The sequence below is a fragment of the Varanus komodoensis genome, unplaced genomic scaffold (assembly GCF_004798865.1).
Source record: "Varanus komodoensis strain SLA01 unplaced genomic scaffold, ASM479886v1 scaffold51, whole genome shotgun sequence".
Taxonomy (NCBI): Eukaryota; Metazoa; Chordata; class Lepidosauria; order Squamata; family Varanidae; genus Varanus; species Varanus komodoensis.
The window spans coordinates 3,722,652-3,745,752 of NW_025336100.1; the positions used below are offsets into that span (position 1 = coordinate 3,722,652).

The following is a 23,101-nucleotide window of genomic DNA, read 5'->3' on the forward strand; positions in this document are numbered from 1 at the left end:
TAGTGAAAATTGGTATAATGTCTAGACAATGCAAACATGTTCTTGAGTTACGCAGGTGTAACTCCAAGTTAAAATGGCATAGGGCAATTATGTTCCAGTGGTATAATTGTCTCAGCTATGATGACATGAGATCATAGTTGACCCAGGTTTAGAAGGAGGAGCTGGGTGGTTGGAAAAAGATTAGGGAGGTGTCCTGCTAAGTCAGGATTCTGTGCTGTCCTGTGTGTGTGTGGGGGGGGGGGGTCTTTCCCCACAAGCATAAAGTTTTGGCAGCAAAAGAGCTAGCATAAGAAAATATACAAAGGGTAATGCTGTCCTTTGTGGTCTTGCAAGCTTTGTGCTCTTTAGTGTGCGTGACTTCAAAATACAGTAAGTGAGCCCTGCTCCGTTCGGAGCCCTTCTGTTCGTTCAGTTAAGCGGGGACCCAGAGTTCAATTCCAAAGCTGGGGCCCCAAAGGTTCAGCCTGGAGGCTTTGCCTGCGCGCCTCTATCCACGGAAGGTAAGATGTCATTTGTCGGCGAGGTCTGGGGCACTACGCTTTCAGTCCTAGAAAACCTGATGCCACATAAGAAACACGCCAGTCTGATGCCGCCTGACTCCCGTAGCATAGCCCTGCTCCGCTCCAGGTCCCCTGAGGGGAGCGCGTAGCCCCGCCCACCTAGTGCCAGGGGCCGCCGGCGGCGGGCATGCGGACTCGGTCGCGCCGACCGCTCAGGCACTCCGCGAGTGCCGAGCCGCGCTCCCCCAGCCGCTGGAGAAGCCGTTCTCTCCGTTTGCGAGGGAGGGCCTCTGCTGCCTGCATTTTTACCAGCCAGGCGCTGCCTTTTGTGGATTGCTACATTCCGCTTTCCGAGCTGCAGCTGGGCTTGGATGGACCCGGTGGCGCTCCGGGGCCATGGTCCCCTGCTTCTCCTGGGTGAGGATGGGCTGAGGCTCTGCTCCCGCGTCCCGGGGTTGCTGGGCTCAGGGACGGGGTTGCCTTGGAAAGGAGCTCCCGCTTTCGCTGCCGTGCCAGTGGAAGCGCGACGCGGGTCCCGGGGAGAGCGCACAGGAGCCTTTTCGGAGGGGCCTCCCTCCCCCTCCCCCAGCAGGGCTGCTGTGCCTGGAGCGGCTTCAGAACCGGAGGACGCCGAGGAGGTGCGGCCTCCCGGGGCAGGGCATGTACCGTTGACAGGCGCAGGGAGCCTTGGCCAGAAACAAAAGTGGCAGTGGCGACGCAATTCGTTGCCCTTGCTTTGGGCCTAACGTTGCCAGCTACTGTTAAGCTCACAGGCGACGAAACGGCAGTCTGGAGACTCAACGTGATCATTTGCTTAGGCCAGCAGTCCTACGTGAGGTCTATTAAAGTCGGGTGGATTAGAAATGCATCTGGCCAGATTTCACCCTCCCTTTCTGGCATGTGGTCCACGGTTCATGGCTTTTTAAAATCCTAACATCCATCCTGACCACTGAAAAGTTTCACTAGTCAGTCCTGCAGACAGGCTATGTTTATTTACGTGGAAAGGTACTTTACAAGGTACCAGGAAAAGGAATTTTGTGCTTGCTCAGTATGTCCTTTTTAATTTTGTCATTTGGAAACTGAGTCCTCATACTGAAGACAGATCCCTCCCCACTTGTTTTCAGAGTGGGGAAATAAGCGGGAGCTGAAGAAATGTTTGGCAATCCATCAGAGTTTCCTGCTTATCAGGACACCAACTGAATAGGGTCACTTGTCTATATTTAGCTCTATGTGTTAATTTTAAGATGCATTAGAACAGGGGTCCTCAAACTTTTCCACCAGGGGGCCAGTTGAAAGCTGCCGGTGCTGGGCGTGGCCAGAAAGGTGGTGCCGGTGGTGTGCCCAGGCCGGGGTGGGGGCAGCGTGTGCGGGCGCGCGCACTGAGGTGGGCATGGGACACGCGGCAAGGTGAGGTGCGGGCATGTGCGTGCTGCGAGGGGAGGCTAGGCATGGGTGGGGGCAGGCAATCACCACAAGGCGGGCACACAAGGCAGCGGCTTGCTCGCTTGGAGATCGTTTTCTCCGAGTGAGCAAATCGCTGCCTCGCCGCACGCGGGGCAAGGTGGGTGCAGGCGCACGTGCAGCGGGTCCAAATGGGCATGGCGGGCCAGATCCGGCCCCCGGGCCATAGTTTGAGGACCCATGCTCTAGGTCATCTTCAAAGGCAGCCCTATATTGAGCACATTACAGTTATCCAGTCAGGAGATTACCAGCACATGAGTAATCTGGTCAGGCTCTGTCTGATGGAGCCGAGTGCCCTCAGCATACTGCTGATACCTCAGCCCAGACCTTCTGATGACCTCTCCCAGCAGTTTCATGTATATGTTGAGCAGTATTACAGAGATAAATTACCCCCCTCAAAAACCCCCAAGATAATTCTCAAGCAAAACCTATTCTTTCACACTGGATCAAGGACGTTAATTCTCAGTATTCCTTATCTGCTGTACAAACTATCTGTTCCCCAATTTACTCAGGCTAGACTTTCAGTACTTGGAGTAGTACAAAATATCTTGAAAATTTGAATATTCCCAAATATCAGAAAATTTCTCAAAAGCCAGATCCAAAGTAATACCTTCTGCTGTGTGGGATGGATATTTCTAGGGAATTCCTTATATAAATCATATCTACTCATTTGGAGAAATGGTAGAGTCCCTTTCCCACATACAGTGGTGCCTTGACTCACAAACTTAATCCGGTCCACCACTGTATGGTTGTGACCCAAATTGGTTGTGACCCAATTCAAATTTCCCCATAAGATTCAATGTAAATAAGGTCAATCCATTCTGTAACTATTTTTTTAATCAGAAAAATTTGAAACAAAGTGACAACAACAAAGTAACAAAGTACAGTACAGTACAGTGGAGAACACTAACCTAGGTGTGGGGGGGAGGTTATTGTTTTGAGGGAGAGTCCCCCTCCATAAGGACATTGGGAAGATCTCTTTCGGGGTTTCCTCTCTTCTTTGTCTCTTAGCTGCAGGGTCAATTTTGGTGAAAAATCTGTCTATAGTCACTTGTTTTTTCCTGTGCTGCATAACCCTCTGGAAATGAGAGACCACGTTATTGTTCATAAGATTCAACACTCTGTTCGTTACAGTTATGTTGGGGTGGTGCTTCTCAAAGAAACCCTGGGATGGGTGCGCTCCTGCAGGAAAGACTGGTGCAATCTCGGCCATCTCCCCCACCCCCCACAACCAGCACGATCGCAGCCATCTCCCCCGCCCCCTCGAGCGGGGAGATGGCCAGGATCGCAGTTGTGTTTGTGCAGGGAAGACGTGCGTGATCCTGCAGGAAAGACGGGTGCAGAACAGCACAGCCGTGATCACACATATCTTCCCTGCACAAACACGACTGCGATCGTGGCCATCTCCCCACTTGGGGGTTGGGGGGAGGGAGATGGCAGCAATCTTGGTCGCCACCCAAAGCGGAGTTCGTGACCCAAGTCAAATTTTTCATGAAACTGTTGTTTGTGATCCAAGGTGTTCATGACCCAAGGCATTTGTGAGCCAAGGTACCACTGTACTCCTCTTTTGTAATTTTTATATAGAAGAGCAAATAAGATGCATTATACCTTTTCTAAATAAATTACCTTACCATTTCTGTAGCTAAGATCTGTAATTATATTCTTCAATTTTAAATGTGATCTAAAAAAGTGTGTTAAATATGTCATCGTATCTTGGTTTCTTATCTGTCATGCAGTTGCTGTAGTGCTGCTATGTATTCTGTTTTATTGATCATGGCTTTTACAGTATGTTTTAAATGGTCTGGGACTATACAATAAATTGAATTAAATCTAACTGTCCCATTAAATAAACTTTTTAAAAAATTATTATTAAAAGTTCCCACTACCACTAAAGAGCATAACAAATACTTCCAGGTTCATAGTGTTCTTTGAAGATTGATGCCACCATTGTTTCCCAATATCTGTTTGATCTAGAAATCAGTACCCTTTATAAAACACAATGGCTTAGTTATACAAAAATGAAGTTAGATATCATATCTTCATCTTGTCTTTGCCATAGTCCTTGTTTATATGAAGTTATATGTTTTATGTTTATATGAACAGTAATAATTAACTGCAGCAATTATAATACAGCAGTGCAGGCCAACCACATATGCCATTATTACATGGGTGACATATTCAAACATTGGATCCTGTGACATTTGCCTTAGGATTTTTTCCAGTGCTGAAACTATATATTATATCAGGGGTGGCAAAAGCAAGGCTTGGGAGCTCCATGCAGCTCTTTAGCTCACAGGTCTCTGCCTGTGGGCCCCCATGGCTGCCAACTTGCTGCTTGTCGCCCACAGCTGCCGCTCACAGGTGTCTGCTTGCTGGTGGGCAGCTGTTTGCAACTCTCAAACTCTCATCTTGACATTTACTGTATGTGGCTCTCCTATTGAGCAAGTCTGGCCATCCCTATATTATATCATTTTCTGGAACTCCCAAGCTGTTTCAATATTAAGATTAGGGATGACACATTTTGGTGGTACCATTGCATTCCTTTTTTTCTTCCTGCTCACTTTCCTTGGGATAGGAAAATTTCCAGAATTAAGTTGCATTTATTCTTCTTATATTTAGTGAAAACTAGTTTTCAATTTTGCTTTCAAGTAATGCAGCATGCAACAGCTAAACTTGTACTGGTTTAGGCTATAATTCTATATATACTTACTTAGGAGTGAATCCCACTGAATTTATGCAGACTTACTTCTGAGTAGATATGTTTAAGATTGTGCTTTATGTCAGTTGATTATCCCACAAGAGCTTTAGCTGCTTATTTGGGTATGGCCTAATTTTAATAGGTAGGACTGGGAATTAAGGACACACATTCATTTTCAGGGCTGTGTTAGTAATATTGAGTTATTCTAAAACAAAAAGAAGAAAAAGTTAAGTTTTTTTTATGCTGACATCTTACCACAAGTAACTTCTATTTAGTAATTAATGTTTTATGTTTCCTTCAAAATCTCAAAAAGGAACCTGTGTTAAAGTTTGTGTATAATTACTAGCTTATAATTGATTAACTTGAAAGTCATGAATTGGTGACAGCTGAGTTGATACCTGTTTCTGAGTTAATGTCTGCTCTCAAATCTGATGAAAGAGATCTGAGGGAGGGTAAAAGAAGGACAGGGAAGCAAGGAGGATGGTGGCTGAGGGGGAAGGCAGAGACATAGGGAAAGTAAGTCATGAAAAAGGAACAAAGAAGGAAGGAACTTGGGAGAGATCAGGAAGAGGCAAGTGATAGTGGTTGGATTCACACATGATGCTAAACTATGCTGTGTATGGTAACCCTGTGGTTACTGTGCAGCATGGTTTCTGGTTGCTGGGTTCAGAGAATTACGTCTCAATTTTTGCATTATTTCTACCCTACTCCATCATTCCTCTGAATAGCGGCAGGAATCTCATCAGCCTCAATGACTGTAATTTAGTATTGATGATGCACTGTTCCTACCTTCTTTGCCTACCTCTCCCTCATTGATCCATATACCACTGGATACAAGGGCCCTAATTCTGTTTGCTTGCTAACTGCATAGACATATGCCTACACATCTACATGCATAGCTAATTTGCAGCAAAGTACTGGGGCTCCAAGAGCTGCTTGTAGGAGTGCAAAGGGAAGCATGTGCCACTGGCCCATCCACCATCCCCACATCTCTTTGTAAGGTAGGCAGAAAGATCTGAGGGCACTCCAACTTGACTGCTGTTGGGAGTAGGCTAATATCTACACCAGGACAGAGGCTCTGCTGGTGAAACTTCTGCAAGTAGTTCTCTCAGTTCCACAAGGAAATCACAACACAGATCTCACATGCCTCATGCCTGGCAGTGGTGGGTGTTAGTAGGTTCAGAGGCTGATAGGAGGCAACATTGGACTTGTTGACTGTTCCAAGGAATGTCAAGGACAAGATGGGAGTACAGGAGATGGTTGGTAGGCAGAGTAGGGGATATGGGCTTTTCAGGGTGCTCGCCTGTTGGTGATGCTCTGTGCATAGCCTATCTACTCTTCTTCTGTAGGGGCAACTTTGCATAGAGAGGAGTGATACCTCTGCCAGGAAAGCAATGTCCAACATGGCTGTCTCCGAGGTCCTTGCTGGAGGTGTGGCATGCTTCTCTGCTGCTGGCAACATTCCAGAACTGTAGGTGGGCATCTGGAGGGCAATGGTGGAGAAGACAGATGTAGAAGAGAGTACAGAACAGCCAATCAAAGTGTGGCTAGAGCTGACAAATCAATTTGCTAGGCAGATGTGGACAGTGGCGAATGCTGTCAGGAGTACCTCTCCAGCAGTGGTTGCTTTTTCCATAGAACTCGATGGTAGTAGCAGGTTTATACATTTGAACAAGCCATGGTGAAGCATGGAAACCATAGAACAGACCACTGTTTTTCTCTGTAGTTACCAAATGTACCACTCACTAAGTCTCTGACAGCGTTCAGACAGCATGACAGCCCATGCATGCCACAGTGGTTTACACTGTGGTTTAGCATTATGTCTGAACCCAGCCAGTCTGTTTAGAAGCAGGATTGCCAAAGACACTGTTTCCTTTTAGAAAGAAAGACTTTCCTCCCTCCATTCATCTTGAACTGAAAGACTGATTGAGCATTCAAGTGGTTCATCTCTTGGGAGCAGGAAAAGGTGGAGGGTTGGACAGAGATGAAGCAGCAAGGGGAATGAACACTCTGAAAATCAATTGGCAACCCTAGGCTTAGCTCAGATGCCATCCTCAGATACTGCTGTGTGCAATGACATTCCTAGGGAGGAAAAAGATAGTTGCTTGGACCCTAGAGATTCTCCTGTTGTTGTTCTTGGCGAGTTAAACTTTTTTGTGTTATAGTTTAGATGGGATATCAGTGAATGTAACTACCACACTCCTTCTCATTCATGTATCTCTTAAAACACCTGTTGACAGTGCCAAGGTGATGGAAGACATGGAGCACAGGCATTTTGACATTCCCTTTCCCCAAATCATACCAACAATATTATTTCAGAAACAGTGTTTTTGTGTTTTTAGATTTGTGCACCAAGTGGATCTTTGCTAAATGAAACAAAGTATCCATAGTCATACCTCAAGATTAATATGAACTAATTTCACTGACTGTGAGGTCTCTAAGCAAATTGAGTGAAAACTAGCTAGAGCTACAGTCTTGTTTAAGATATAAGCCCCAGTGAATTCCATAATGCTTACAAGGAAATGTAGATCAGATCAGACTGCACATTCTAATTAGTTCAGTGAGACTTAAGTAGCCTAATGATATGCAGGAGCAGAACTTTAACCACAATATTTTGCTAAGGTTCTGTTCATAAATCTATTCTTATAACAGTTACAAAGGTGAAAAAGTTGCTTGTTTTTTTCCTCCTATGTGCTTATCCCATAATAAGCATAATGGATTTTATAATTCTGCTGTAGCATATTTAAATTGGTGATTTTATAAAAGTAATCTTAGTATAAAGTTAAAACTGAACTTATTGACCTAAATGGTTGATTCTCCTTGTTTCAGTTCATTGGGGTTCCTGTGTGAAACACAGACAGGTCAGGATTGGGGATGCAGGCTAGCATGCCCTGTTTTTCCTAAATACTTGAGATTTTGAAACACTGTACAGTTAGTGTCAGCAATAAATTGAAGTTTGCAGCACTTAGAAAAGATTTTTTAAAATCCCCTTTATAAAACATTACATAACAATTAGGAGAAGCACTGGGGAGGGAAGGAAGTGGAATGTGTAGAAACAAAACTACCTGTTTTATCTTTACTGTATAGTGACTCCATTATGTAATGTAAGTCCTTATAAAGACAGACCAAATTCCCCTATGAGTCTCCTAACATTTATGTCTGGCATAATGTTAGTTTTTAAAAAAAATTACAGGTGAAGGTGTGCTTGGCCAGTCCCATGCAGGAGAGAAGCATAGTTCTTGTTCATCAGCGTGGACTTCATATCAGTTAACTATTTGTAACATCAGTTTAGTTATTACTGGAATTTTATTCCAGAAGAGGTAAATTACTACTTTATCCAGTCTGTAACCAATTATGGTTTAATTATCACAGTTTGGTAGAAGGCTCCATATTGCTGGTGTATCCTAATAGAAAGTATTTTCTTTCCTGCTGAAGTATTTTCTTTCTTCAGGTGGGAACTGCCTTGGAAGGGGAGTTTCTAAAACTGTTAAAGAAAGGATTATTAATCCAGGAGTTTGCAAGCACAGCAGCAGGAGCTATGCTTGGTGGAACAAATGCTACTGTAATGTGAGTCAATAGTTGTTTAAAATAGATTTGTGTAATTGCTTTGCTTTGCTTTCTCTCTCCCACTCCTGCCTCTGATGACTGAAGGCCTGGCCGTTTTCAGCTGTGTGCCTGTTAATGGAAATGTAACATCTGAACATGAACTCAAGACACTGTCCTGCACCCTCTCAAATGGAAACTGTACAGGTAACATAATGGAATATGTAGCCTGTGAAGAGAACCTGCCCTTCAGCCATGACTCTTGTGTAATTAATTTAAAATAGAACAAATTTGCATGAAATTACATGTAACTATGTGTACCTTTTATGGAATTAACAGATGTAAATCAGTGTGTAGACTGGGTACACTTTTACAGTTGTATTTATGTTACTAATATATCCTTTGTTAACGAGGTTTAAAAAAAAACTGATAAGGCTTATGCTGTTTTTCTGTCTGAACACTATATAGATAGCTTCTTAGGGCACAATCATGTGCATGTTCAAAGAGAAAGAAGTCCATGCCAGCTGCTGTGTGCTTGAAGTTGTAGGCCTTTTCTTCTGTCTATACATGCCTTTAATAAACAAAAGCTTCCTTTCAAGATTACATCGCCCTTTATCCAGGTTGCTCCTTTTGATCACTTTGCCAGCTGTCAGCTAACTTTGCATTTCTTGTAGTTCCAATATGTACCACCATTACATCTTTTCTTTGTATGGTATGTATTCTCCCTCTCCCCACCCCCCATGTTCTTTTAAGAACAACATTTTAGCCTGATGTATAAGCAATCAGTATTTTAGCAATTGTCAATAAATCTTTGAGTGTACTTGAGCTGCAGTAGCCTTCTCTGGGTGCCCCATGGGTATTTTGAACTACAATTGCCAGCATTCCTGACCATATGGTCAAGCTAGCTCAGCTGGGACACATCATATAGGGCACATGCAGTACAATAGCACATGTTTCTACTTAGAGGTCTGGTTATGGTATTTCATAGAACTTACTCCAAGATAAATGTGCACAGAACCCTCCAGACTTTTCTGGAGGGAATGAGTTTGATACCTTGTATGGAATTCAAACTTTTTGTAAGTCCTTTTGTTTTGGTTAAGTAGCAATTGTTCTGTTAGATTAAAACAATTAAATGAAACAAAATAATCATGTGCAATGTTTAGAAATACTCCTGTGCCTTTAGGTATTGTTCTTTGAGTTGAATTCTCCTCATCATATATAAAATAAACTCGTGTATGATGTTTCTCCCAACTGTTGATAGCATTCAAAATCAAGCATAAATTTCTAGGTGTTCTCAATTGCTTCAGACTTTAATTTTTCACTTCATTACGTAGCCTTTATTAAATATCGATCTTTACTCCTGCTAAAATGTGGTATTTCCCATTAATTGTTTTGTGTAGGCAGTATCTTAATAAATAGCATATTTATTTAAAAATCAGGCAACATGTAGGCACTTTCTACATATCATTTGCCACTCCTTCACTACTCAGCTGATTTAACCTATTCACATTTCACAGTCTAGGAATACCACTGTAAAGTAGGAAATTACTTAAGTAAAAGTTTAATTGCTGATTAATGATATTTAATCATGTAAAAGAAGAGGTGACTGAAAGGAGAATGAACATAACAGAATGAACATAACAGAATATAAAATTATGCATAATGTAAAGAAAGTGGATTGGAATATTCCACCATAATAAGATCTGGATGGCTTTAAATCGGAATGCAGGGATTAATGGAAGAAAATGTTGCCACTGGTTACTAGTCACAATGGATGCATATTACATTTAGTATCAGCAGCAATATGCAAGGGACCTTGAGTGAGAAGGTACTCTTACATTTGTGTCATGTTGTTGACCACTGTAAGAACAAAGTTTTGGACTAGGTATGCAGGAGTCCAGGAGTTTAGACCAGGATGCCTGCAGGTACCCACAAAGTTGGTACCCACAAAGTTGTTCCCACCCCCTTTAAGATATATATTAAGAAAAACTGCAGAAATCATTAGGGCAGTTTACTTTTTCTCCCTCTCCAGCCTCTAGCCTTGCTCTTTCTCTCCTCTTAGCCCTTACTATTTCCCTCTTTCTCCCAGCCTGTGCCCTCACTAGTTCTTTCTCTCCATACCTCTGTAGCTCATTTTGATTAGCCAGATTCCCATGGTGGCTGCTACATGATTAACCACATCAATGTTGTGATGCCATTCCAGGCAGTTTCTCAAATTTGCCAATACAGTGGTACCTCGGCTCACGAACACCTCAGTTCATGACCAAATCGGGTCATGAACAGAAATTTCATGAAAATTTTGCCACAGGTCGCAAACTCTGCATCGGGTGATGATTGCAAGTGCTCCTGTCTCCCCCACCCAGCACACCCATGATCACACCCATCTCCCCCCACCCCCTCCCATACGATTGCTGTGGGGGGGCGGGGGAGTTGGCCACGATCTTTCTTGTTTTTTGTCACTTTGCTTCAAATTATTGTGAATAAAAAAACATAGTTACAGAATGGATTAACCTTATTTACATTGACCGTTATGGGGAAATTTGGCTTGGCTCATGACCAGTTTGGGTCACAACCAGAGTTCTGGAATGGATTAAGTTCATGAGCCAAGGTACCACTGTATACCCTTACGCCCAAAAAGATTGGAGACCTCTGCTTTAGATTATGACACTTTTCCTGCCTAGGCTCTCTCTGGCACTGTTAGCTACTGTCTGACAGGCAGTATTTGCAGTTGGAGATTGTGTATGTGCCAGCTGCTTAACAGTATCATCAATTTAAAGTTTATAACTATGATCTCTCCCCTGTTTTAGCTATGTACCAGGGTCAGATGGCTTTTTGAAATGAGCAGATTCAGAATTTTAGGAGACACACAGATGTTGATTTTAGCTGCACTGTCAGCTCATCTACCACTTCCTACAATCACGTTCTCAAGTCTCCAGTATTGGTCTTGACAGCTCTCAGCTAAGTCTCTTTCTAGCAATGTGTGGTTGTGACTGTTATCCCTAAATGCACTACGGTAAATATAACTAGAGTTTGTATCAAGGGCAGGGAAGCAGCTATGGTGGTGCTTGTTGTTTCCTCAAGCTGACAAGTTGATCTGACTTATGGTGACCCTAAACTCAAGGCTGTGGCTTCCTTTATGAAATCACTCCATCTCATAATTAATGTTCATCACACTAAAGCAAGCATCAACCAACCCCAGTGCTTAGTTGCCCATGGGTGGACTGAAAAATATGATATGACTACCCTTTTCTGTGCACAATACAGTTAACTCCTGGCTGACTTAGCTTCACCTGAAAAAGCACACTGTTATAAGCACTGTAAGGCAGTATATGCTATTGTCTTTACAGTTTTGCAAGTATTGCAATAAAATAATTTCCAGATAAAGCTTTGAATGGGTTTGAATATAACTTTGAAACTATATTGTGTGGTTTATTTAATTTTTCCCAAGCAAATACTTTAGTTTAAGTATTTTGTAGCTACTGGGAAAAGGTTTGTGGGGGGATATTGCATATAAAATTGATACAGAGTACATTTTTAGTTCTGTTTACTAAGTATGAGATTTTTGTATGCTTATTAAGAATGTTTTATGTATTTATCTGATTATGTTGTGTTTTATCTTGTTATTTGTTGTAATATTTTAACTGCATTATTTAACTTAATGTTATTATTGGCATTTTTATTGTAATGGCCAACCAGAGAGCATGATGCTAACAGGTGGCTTTTATAAAAAATTAAAAATAAATAAATAAATGTAATAATAATGTGTGTTGGGAAGTTAAAATTAGTCAAACGAACATACTAAATCTGATGACCTTATTTAGAGCATTGGAAAAAATTTCCATAATTTTTTCCAGGCTACTTTTTTTCTGAAAACCCATGCCGCTGCTTGCCTTTCTTCCTGAGCTTTTACTGGTCACCACCAGGGCCACCCACCCCACAAGTGCCTAAGCAACACTTGAGGGTAGCCAGCATTGGCTTCTTCTCTTCCCTGCTATGATTCAGAATCATTCTGAATCCCCATAGATTTTTTTTTTTTTTTTTTTACATTTTAAACCTTTTCCCGTATATTGCAAGAGGTGACTTGAAAGCACTGGTCTACAGATTTTGGGAAATTATCAACCTCCGAGATAAAATGTGCTAATTCTTATATATTTTGAATAGATGAATTTGAAAGCAGGTGATAAAGGTGCTAGTTGGCTAAAGTTTTTAAGTTATTTCACAATAAATTTTTATACACAGACAAATATATTTGCCTACTAGGGAGGAAGGTGTCTGATGATTATGATCCCTCATAACTTCTTGACAAAGTACGGTAGAACAATTAAAATGGCACCACATGGAAGTGTATAAATTTATCTTCACTTTGAGACCAAAGATTATTACCTAACTGTAATTCATTGTTCATTTATTGCAAGGTACATTTGTCTTGGTCAGATCTATGCATCATACAGTTACATCTGGTGGCTTGTGAAAGTGTCATTGCCTAACATTTCCAAGGAACAGTTGTGTGATAATTTCCTTCAGAAGCCAAGATGCCTCGCAACTGTGTAAGCAACACAGATAACTTCTGCTACATTTGTGGCGAGGTTACATTTGCATTTCAAGTGCAGTATGACGGCAGTGGTAAAAAGGCATACCACCTGTATTTTGAATGCAAAATAGGGGATCAGGACAAGAGTTGGGCCCCTGTTAAGCACCTGGGGCAAACATGTCACTGAACATTCACTTCTTACATGTGCAGTTAGCCCATTTCCCTTTGAACTGTGGGGCAATGAGTGATGAGCATGGAGAGAGATTCCACCAGGATATCGCAGGCATGGAGAAAAGATGCCAAGGGAAATGGAGGCCGTCCATGCTGATTACTTCTGAAATCTCTCCAGGGATGATCCTACTGCAGTTCACAAGAGAGAAACCAAAAAGCACAGTTTAGATACCAAATAAAGATGGAACCTTGTTGTTTAATCTGATGTTAGCGCATGAAAATGTTACATGAAAAATCAATAAATGAATGGAAAGTTATTATTGGTATCAATATAAAGATTGCAATGAGTGGTGTGGTACCATTCTCGTTGCTATATCACATGTTGCAGAATAGTTATGGAGCATAATCGTGCATCCCCCTCTTAATTTTGAATTATTTTGATGCAATTTTGACCTGAAGCTGTATCTTGGATGCTGGAGCCAATTAATACTCAGGATTTAATTTTCCTTTATTAATGACTCAGTTCTGGTAAAATTTAGCTACTTTCATTTCCGAGGCTTTCTCCTTGTAGACCAGTTCTTATCTGATTCTCATTTTGACAGCTACTGACAGAGCCTCTTTAAAGAGCCTGAGCATCACCTTGGAGGGGCTCTCTGTGGGTTGCAAGCATTTTTTAAAAATTTCCCCCAGTTTTTACAAATATTTGCAAACTGTTTCACTTGCACAATTGCATTTGTGTGCAGTTAAACAACTTCCAAAATTGTTTGGGCTTCATGCATGGAGGTCCCTGCCATGAAAATGCAGGAGATACTAACCCTGCCCGTTGACCCAAAGAAGATCTAATGAGGCATTTTCCCTCTTGGTTTGAATTCTTTGAATTCTTCAAAGAGGTGAGGTGGACAAGAGGTGAGCTATCAAGCCAAATCAAAAGTGCAAAAATGGGGTGATGGTATTTATACCCCCTTTGCAGTAAGAACCTCTGTTCTGTTTTTGTTATGATAGTCTTCAGGGTGATGCACAGTATGCACTTTTTCCCAAGATTTTACTGCTTGGGAAAGTGCACCCCATGCCTTTTCTGGAGAAAAGCCATTTTGACATCTAGCTGTCACAATTCTGGGTCTGTTTAAACAATGGGGTGAACAGGCAATAGGTATTTTTAGACTGGGACTTACACAACTATATGCCTCAGTCAACATTTCTTCCCTGCATTGACCTGTCAAAACCCCCTTTAAAGGGGAACTAGAGCTAGCTGTCAAAACTGCCAACTGTCAAAACTGCCAAAGCACCTTTTACCCAGAAAAAGGAGCAGGGACATGCAGTTTTATACTTTCCCATGTACCTAAAATCTTAAGGAACAGTGCAGAATGTATATCATCCTGGGGACTCTCAGGGCAACTTGCACCTCAACCCCCCAAAGATCTTTTTACAAAGAGAGTGTAACTCCCACCACCCCATTTTTGTAAACATAAATCACTTCCACCTTGGTTTAGCTTGGCAGCTCACAATTAGACAACTGCCAAACCAAAGGTGAAAAAAGCCCCTTTGAGTCCATCTACCTCCTGCAGTTTGACAGCAGAGGCACTATGCCTTGATATTGTCCAGCCACAGCTCCCAATTTTCCCCACCCATGCAACTGGATTTGTAGGGGCAGAGGGTAATAAAAAGAAGCATAGAAACAGAGCGAATCAGAAGAGGCCTCATGGGCAATCTAGTCTGATCCCCAGCTCCAACCGGCTCTGCTCATGTAATCCCCAACATGTGGTTGTCCAGTCTTCCTTGAACACACTCACTGGTGGGGCCTCAACAACCTCCCATGGAAGCCCAGTCCATACCGTAGGGGTCCTAACTGGCAGGAAGTACTTCCTGGCATCCAAATTGAACCTTCGTTTCCTGAACTTTGCTCCATTAGAACATGTCCTACCCTCCTCCACAGGGGAAAACATGTCTTGACTCACCTTCGCATGACACTCCCTCACATACTTACGTGTCGCCAACAGATCCCCTTGGAGTCTCCACCTCTCCAGGTTGAAAAGACTCACTTCCCTCAGTCTCGCCTCATATGGCTTCCCCTGCAATCTGACCACCATCCTTGTGGCCCTATGCTTCACTGATTCCAACCTGGCTGTATCCTTGTAACGTGGAGTCCAGGTACACCACATCCACAGTGCCCCTTCCAGTGCGTTTTTTGTTAAAAAAGGTGCCGGAACTCCCGCCAGCAGTAAGCACACACACCAATCCCAAGCCGAGCAGGAAGCAGTCCCAAGCAGCTATCTCTCACTATCAGATAGCAGATAGCAGACACAATAGCAGCCTGCAGGCACTATGTTAATGATGTTTGCTGCTGATCTGCTACTCCGTTCAAAATCACTTCATAAAATCCATTGAAAAAAAGATGCCAGAATGCCATTCTGGTGCATTCTATGACAAAAAAAGCCCTGGTCCCCTCCATCTAGCCACCTCAAAACCTTGTCATAGAATTCCACAAGGTTTGCCTGGCCGGATCTGTTTTTATAGAATCCATGCTGCATGGCTGCCAACCTCCCATCCCTCTCTAAGGTTTCTAGAGCTTTCCCTATGATGAACCTTTCCATTGTCTTTCCCAGAATGGACGTAAGACTAACTGACCTGTAATTCCCCATATCCCCTCTGCAACCCTTTTTGAAGATTGGAAACACTTATGCCACCCTCCAGTCCTCCAGAACTACTTCTGTTTTCCACGAGGCCTCAAAAATGAAGGCCAATGGATGCAAGAGTAACCCTGCCAATTTCAAATGGATGTTACACCTTTGTAACATCCAGGGCCCTGAGGAGTTCCTTGACTTCTAGGGAGGTGACTCCCCTCTGTGCCTCCATAACCCTAACCTCACCCAGTCCCCCAGGAAGATCTCCAGCCCTCTTTGGGGAGAACAGAGAAGCAAGATAATCATTTAACATCTGTGCCTGTTTCCTTACATCAATTACCAGATCCCCTCCCTCCCTTTTAACTGGTCCTACCACCTGTCTCCCCTTCCTTTTCCTATTTACATGAAGGTAGAAGCCTTTTTGTTGCTCCTGACCATGGATCCTCAAACTAAGACCCATGGGCAGGATCTGACCCGCCATGCCCATTTAACCGGCCCGCCCCACAAGTTTTGCACTTGCCAGGCGGCACACGGGCGTGCAACTTGCTCTCAAGGAGATCGTTTTGGACTCAATTGGAGAAAATGTTCTCCTCACAAGCAAGCTGGCACCTCACTGTGTGTGTGCCCGGCAGCAGCTTGCTCACGAGGAGGTAATTTTGGACTAGATCTCACGAACAAGCCAGTGCCTCACCCTTCATGTCCCCACCTCACCTTGCATGCATGCACATGTGCATGCCCCGCCCCTTCACCAGCTCCCCCCCGTCCACCGCTGGCACCACCCTGGCGGCCCACATCCACCGCTGGCACCTGTCAACTGGCTCCCTTTAGAAAAATTTTGAGGACCCCTGCTCTTGACATTTGCCAGCCATGGACAGTCCCTCAAAGTTGCCACTCAGGCATTTTGAAAGGGTGGTTCATGGCTGTCAAAATGGGGATGACAAAAGGTGGCTGTCAAATTGCCTTTTGTGATTGCCATAAAAAAGTTTAAAGTGCACAAAAGCTGCTGGAAACCAAAGCTAGCTCTAATTGTGAGAGGAGGGAGAGATGACTTGGTCCTGCTAAAATATTTGTGAGATACTGCATCTAGGACTGAGGAATTAAACAACCACTGTCAATTGTAGACAGTACTATATAGCTCCATATAGAATTTGAGCTGCATTTTCTACTCATCAAGACTCCTCAAAGTGACATACAAAATTTTAAAAATACTGTCATCTATAAAGTATCAAAATAGAAAAGCGTTAATAGCAGAGCAGCATTCAGAAGTCATTGTGGTGCATTGCCTTTGTGGTAGAACATGATATATTTTCCACTTCTTTATTTCTAGATGGTTCCACAGGAGTGAAGTGGCATGGACATTTTTCAAAGTGTCCTGAGGAGTACAAGCACTACTGCATCAAGGGAAGATGTCGTTACGTTGCGGTGGAACAAACACCAGCATGTGTGTATGTTTTATATTCCAAAACACTGAAAAAGTTGTTGTTTGCCCTAGTGCCAAATTAGGACATGATAGACTCTCTGACAATGTTTGGTTAATGGCATATTTGCTAATAGAGCCCATGTTTAGCCAGTGTTCAGTTCTGGGGCTCATTCCAAAGTATCAAAACTACTTTGAAAGTTATAACTCAGCCACTCTGATTGAGAGCTGAGTCTGAGAATGCAGACTCTGGATCTCTTCCCAATTCTTTTTAATGTCAATGAGTGATCAGAATTTATTAGTGCTTTTACTAAGAAAGGAGCAATTGTGGGGGTGGCAATTCCTGGATAAGGATTTTTTTTTTTCCTGCAGAAGGAAAGATGGATGCATTGGATTTGGAAATAAGAGACCCCAGGCTGGTTCATGTGTTTGCTCCATGAGATTATCTGTTCATAAATTCATGTGCACCCTTGTCTTTCCTTCAGTATGGGGAGGATGTAACCGCTGAACTAGTAGACCTTGTGTTTCAGTGGAGGCATTATATTAACGGGGCCATTGCCATTGCTTCCTCATGTAGGTAGAGAGATAGTTGAGCGAGCATCTAAGAGTGTTGACTTCACCCAAGGTCCAATATGTGGGGCAATTGGAACAACATACTAAGTGAACATGAGAATTCCCCAAAATACCACATGACAAGTCACACTTTGACATTGTTGGAAATTATGAGGAGGGTGAAAAACTGATGCAAGTGTTACAATTTTTTTCAATGGAACAGTTGATCCCTCTTGTTGATAGAAGGTTAAAAAAGCTTTTGGGCCTTAAAGTTTACATTTCAATAGTTATAAAGAATGTCCTTAATAGCCCCAAGATACAATAAAGTTAATATATTGAAGTTTAAGCAAAGGTGTAACAGTAATAAAACAGCTCTACCAAACATAAATAGGTACAGCATATCCTATGGAGCAGTAATAAAAGGCTAATAAAATGAAGGCATTTCAGTCTGGTGAACTTACATGGAGAATTCCATGCCTGTTGTGTTCCATGGAAAAGACCCTGCCCCTATACTCTCTTCACACAGTAATGCAGCCCTGAGCAGAGGGTAAGTGATCTGAGATTGCTTAATCTTCCCTGTAAAAGAGGTGGACAATGGAGATTAGAAAGATTATAATGCAACACTTTTTGATAAGCCTGTAAACAAAGGGTCTGCCTGGTACAGGGACCAGTTGGCAAGAATGGACCTGCACCTTGCAAGGAAGGAGCTGTATTTCCAATAGCCTGCTCTGAACATCTCTTATCTTTCCTTTACAGCTGTGAGATAGGCTACACTGGTGCAAGATGTGAAAGGTTGGATCTATTTTACCTGAGAGGAGATGAGGGCCAAATTATGGTGGTTTCTGTGATAGCTGTTATGGTGTTAGCTACCATCCTGACTGTATGTACATGTACTTGCACACAGTAAGTATGTTGGTGTGAAACCAGACATACATAGTGTGTGGTGTGGTTTGGTTTCTCCATAAACAATTAGAAATAGTTCCTAGTACTCCAAAATGTAAATATATATTGTTTTGTAAAGGGAACATATAGGTTGCCTCTTCTTATGTTATTGGGACCCGAGTTTGCAGATCCAGGAGCAACCCTTAACCCCAGTCAGAAACATGAAACCCAGTCCTGGCTCATGTCCATCTTTGTGGACTTCCCACAGGTATCTGGCTAGTCATTGTAGGAAGAGAATGGTCCTGTGGTCTGGTACAGCAGGTTCACCTTGTGATACTTTTCACATGAGCTACTGCAAAGCCAGGTTTCCTCTATTCTGATTTTTGTACCTTTGAATTGTAGAGTTTCATGCTATCTACTAAATTCCATCTTCTTGCGTTTGACTCTGATCCAGCCTGTCAAGATAATTTTAATTCTTGATTCTGTCTTTGACAGGGTTAGCAATCCCTCTCCAGTTTTGTGTTGTGTAGATTTGATAAGTATCCCACATTCTCATTCAAATTACTTACAACAGAACTGAATAGGACAGAGCCCTGTGGCACTCCATTTGAGGTCTCCAGACTGAGAATGAAATAGTGATTTTATGGCCACACAAAAGTATAGAACATTCCTTTTACTTTGATGGGGCTAGAATTCTATGGAAGATATGAGATTAAGACCTGTTTTTCTCTCCCAAAACATAACAGGGTCTTTAATGGTTTCTGTTTTAGAGAAAACTTCTTTTCTTCCCAGAAAGCTTATATAAATTTACTAGAAGTCAGTAGTAAGATGTTGTATATGTTGGCCGAATTAATCAGTTTCTGATATTATATGTTAGACTTGCTCATAATCACACAGATTAATTTTGAAACTTGCTTTTCAAGTTACTGCCGGAAGAGATGTCAGAGGAAGAAAGAAGAAATGAGAACACTCAATAAGGAATTTCCTATTAAAATTGAAGATACTGTACAAACAGACATTGTATTTCCATAACCTGCAGTGCTTCTCCTTTGTTTGGGTATTCATTTTAGGGAAAAAAATCAAAACATTGGACTGCATGCATCATTTTTGGAAGCATTGTGAAATGATGGCTGCTGGGCAAGCAGCTTGCAGGACATTTTGTTTGGTTTGGTTCTTTTTTCAACAAATGGAGATTCAATATATTGAAAAAAATTTGAAGGTATTTTCTTTGCGTGCAAAAGCATGTAGGAGCACATCAGTATAGTCCTGCAAATACTCCTAAGTATTAGAACCCTTTTGCCATATAGTATAATACTGCAAAAAGCAATCCTGAGATGTGGGGGGACTTTCATCAGGCAGAAATGTTTTTATAGATGTTCTAAATTTTCAGCTCTTTGCCTAAATTAAAAGAAAAAAATAGAGAATTTCATGAAAAACTAACTTTCCAACAGGAAAGTACACCAATTGATCCACTGCATCATTACCATGGTTCACAGTTTTTTTACCTTGGTGCTCCTGACAGTCGATCATGCTCATTGCAGTAACTGTCCTCCCCACTGCAGTCTCCTTCCCTCTCGGTTCTCTGGGGGGCTCTACAGGGAAGAACAAGGCTTTGACAGCCACAATTGCCAGCCAAGTTCAGCCCCCCACAGTTGTCAAGCAGTCTCTTGTACAAATGGGGCTCATACCTTGAGGCAAAGCAGAGATGAGGAAGCTGATCAGGCACCTTTGCCTTCTGCTTCAGAAAGGACCGCTGGCACAGGAATGGGGGTGTCTGATCTGCACTTAGGCGAAAGGGGAGATATGTTGGGCAGTGCTATGGGAAGGAGCAGTGCCACTCAGCAGATTCCTCCTTTGCTGACCATATTAGGGAGGGGAAAAAATCAGTTTGGAAGCATGCCCAGTTGGGGGCTGCATTGTTCATCGGACTCCCTGCTCATCCCCCTTTCTCCAGCTTGCCAGAGAGGTGTCCTCTGAAGTGTGCAGCCTCCAACCAGGTGCCACTGCCCAGCTGATTCAGAGATGGGTGGCAGGGGAATCAGCTGAGTGGCCCCATTCCTTTCTCAGTGCTGACCAGCCAATCGCTCACTCCTTCCATAAAGATCTTTAGGATGGAGTGGGGATGCCTCTGACAGTTGCACAAAACAGCAGGTAGTGGCTCACTCAGACTAGCCACTTGCCTCTTCCCAAGTGGACCTCTGGGGCTGCCCTTAGTACAATAATGGATTGTGTTTTCTGGGTTCAGATGACACAGCAAACCACTGTATGGAGAAATCTTAGCACAGACCATTGTTTCTGTTTGGGATTTCTAAAGGCCAAATGTACCACACTGAAATACCATAATGGGGTTTGGCTGACAAAAGAGACAAACAATGGTTTAAAAATCCCCCAAGATGATTGATTGATTGATTGATTGATGGATTGATTGATTGATTTAGGGCATTTATAGGCTGTCCATCACTGTCATCTCTGGATGGCTTACAATATAAGTCCTAAACAAAATAAATCGGCTATATTAGACTGAAAATAAAAATAACATAGTTAAAATAAGTTAAATAAATAAATACACAATTAAAATCAATTAACATTAAAATGTTGGTCAGATAAAAAGGTCTTGACCTGGTGTTGAAAAGCATTTAATGATGGCGCCAGGTGGACCTCTCTAGGGAGTGCATTCCATAGTCGGGGTGCCACCGCAGAGAAAGCTCTCCTCCGAGTGCTCTGTCTCCTTGACCTGCCAATCTTAGGGAGTGGGAGGGCGTATAGGGAAAAAGACATTCCTGCTCCCAAGCCGTTTAGGAATTTATAGGTAATAACCAGCACCTTAAATTGAGCCTGGACTTCAATGGGAAGCCAGTGGAACTGATAGAGGACTGGAGTTATGTGAGGATAATGACCAGCCCCCAACAGCATCCTGGCAGCAATATTTTTGCACCATCTGAAGTATCTGGACCGTCTTCAAGGGCAGCCCCACGTAGAGCGCATTACAGTAGTCCAAGCAGGAGGTAACCAATGCATGTGTCTAGAACTGTTGCTAGGCAGTTCTCCTCCAGGAAAGGACACAGCTGGTGGATCAGCCTGAACTGAAGGAAAGCCCACCTCACCACCGCCATCACCTGGGCTTCCGGGGACAGTTCCAGGTCAAGGAGCACTCCTAAGCTGTGGACCCTGTCCTTTAGAGGGAGTGCAATCCCATCCAGGGCAGGGCCCAAGTCACTTACCTGGAAACCCAAGACAGGAGCTCTGTCTCATCTGGATTGAGGCTCAGTTTATTGGCCCTCATCCAGCCGATTACCTCGGCCAGGCACCGGTTCAGGACAGCCACTGCCTCACCTGGATTAGCTGAAAAGGAGAGGTAGAGCTGGGTGTCATCAGCATACTGATGACTCCGCAGCCCAGACCTCCTGATGACCTCTCCCAGCGGTTTCATGTAGATGTTAAATAGCAAGGGGGACAAGATCACTTATCATTGTGTGCAAACCTGCCTGTTGACTCTCAGCCTAACCTACTTCGCAGGGCTATTGGGATAAAATGGAGACAAAGATTAAGTAAGTTGGTTTGGGTTTCTTGTAGGAAAAAAGGTGGGATATAAGTATAATAAAATAAATAATGAATCATATTGGTAACTTGATTTTTAATTGTGTGCATTCTCATTGGAATGGTATATACAAAAACAGGAAAACCTTATGATGGAATCCATCTTTGTGGCACAGCTCTGAGCCACAGCTTATAGTTTTATAAGACTATGATCCTCATGAACCTTTCAGGAGAGGACATATCAGGCTAAGAAATGTCAACTTCAGCATCCAGGGAGGCAAGGCAGAGGCTTACTCAGCTAGTGAGAGAGGTTGCCTCTCCAACTGACCAAGCAAAAGTTAAGGGGTGCACATTTGCCCCTTCTGTTTACTTTAGCTTGTAAAGTAGGGTAAAACTAAATGACTCTTTGTCAAATACTTAGAACATGACAAGGGGGCGCCAATTGGACCACAACATCTGCCAACTGGATAGCCAAAACCATCAGGCTCTTGTACCAACTAGCCAACATGGGCTTACCGATCAACCCCAAAGGCCATTGCATGAGAGATGTATCCACTTCATCAGCCCTGCATTCTGGCATATCTCTGCATGAACTATGCAAAGTCACTACCTGGTTGACACTGTCCACCATCACTACCAACTCGACCTTGAAGCCAAATGGGATTGCTCCTTTGGATGTGCTATGCTTTCTGCAGTTCTCCAATAACAACACCTTCCTGCCTCCAAGAATGGTAAGCTTGCTAGTCACTCCTATGTATGATGCACAGAGACCACAACAAAGAAAGGCAGGTTGCTTACCTGTAACTGGCATTCTTTGAGTGGTCTTCTGTGCATTCACACAACCCTCCCACTGGCCCCATGTCAACGTTAGTGGAATCAGTCACGTTTACTTACCATTACCTAAGCTCCTAACTCAATTTAACCAGTGAACCATCAGTATCAAGCTGGATGAAGGGTGGGAATCCTGCCTATTTATATGAAGGGAAGGGAGGCGGGTCTCCCACTAAAAATTCTTAGAGCCGAGAGAATCTTCCTGAATACATGCACTGTGCAGGCGCAGCACCCATATGTGTGAAAGCACAGAGGACCACTCGAAGAACAACAGTAACAGGCAAGCAACCTGCCTTTCCCTTGCCCTGCCTATTTAAAAACTGTCTAGATGAGTTGCACATCAGAGGCTGATTGCAG

The 23,101-nt window shown here is 43.0% G+C and overlaps 1 protein-coding gene across 3 annotated transcripts; it reads left to right on the forward strand.

The window, feature by feature from the left end:
- The first annotated feature begins 725 nt into the window (after positions 1-725).
- BTC (betacellulin) lies at positions 726-22,866 on the forward strand. 3 transcript variants are annotated; one of them, XR_006416418.1, is made up of 6 exons: positions 726-917; positions 8,311-8,409; positions 16,853-16,970; positions 18,251-18,397; positions 19,300-19,595; positions 22,335-22,866. XR_006416418.1 is itself a non-coding variant. In XM_044447401.1 (5 exons), exons 1-5 carry the CDS (start codon positions 872-874, stop codon positions 19,406-19,408), a joined length of 519 nt encoding a protein of 172 aa, XP_044303336.1. In that variant the 5' UTR covers positions 726-871; the 3' UTR covers positions 19,409-19,900. The 3 variants fall into 3 exon arrangements, 2 of the variants coding, with proteins under 2 accessions (XP_044303336.1, XP_044303337.1); XM_044447401.1 differs by lacking the exon at positions 22,335-22,866 and having other exon boundaries at positions 19,300-19,900; XM_044447402.1 differs by lacking the exons at positions 726-917; positions 22,335-22,866 and adding an exon at positions 5,815-6,134 and having other exon boundaries at positions 19,300-19,900.
- The last annotated feature ends 235 nt before the right edge of the window (positions 22,867-23,101 follow it).

Coding starts and splice junctions, on each gene's coding strand:
- BTC (XM_044447401.1), top strand. CDS start 872: ATGGACCCGGTGGCGCTCCGGGGCCATGGTCCCCTGCTTCTCCTGG. Junction 918..8,310: donor TGGTCCCCTGCTTCTCCTGG/GTGAGGATGGGC, acceptor TGATGACTGAAG/GCCTGGCCGTTTTCAGCTGT. Junction 18,398..19,299: donor TGTACATGTACTTGCACACA/GTAAGTATGTTG, acceptor TTGCTTTTCAAG/TTACTGCCGGAAGAGATGTC.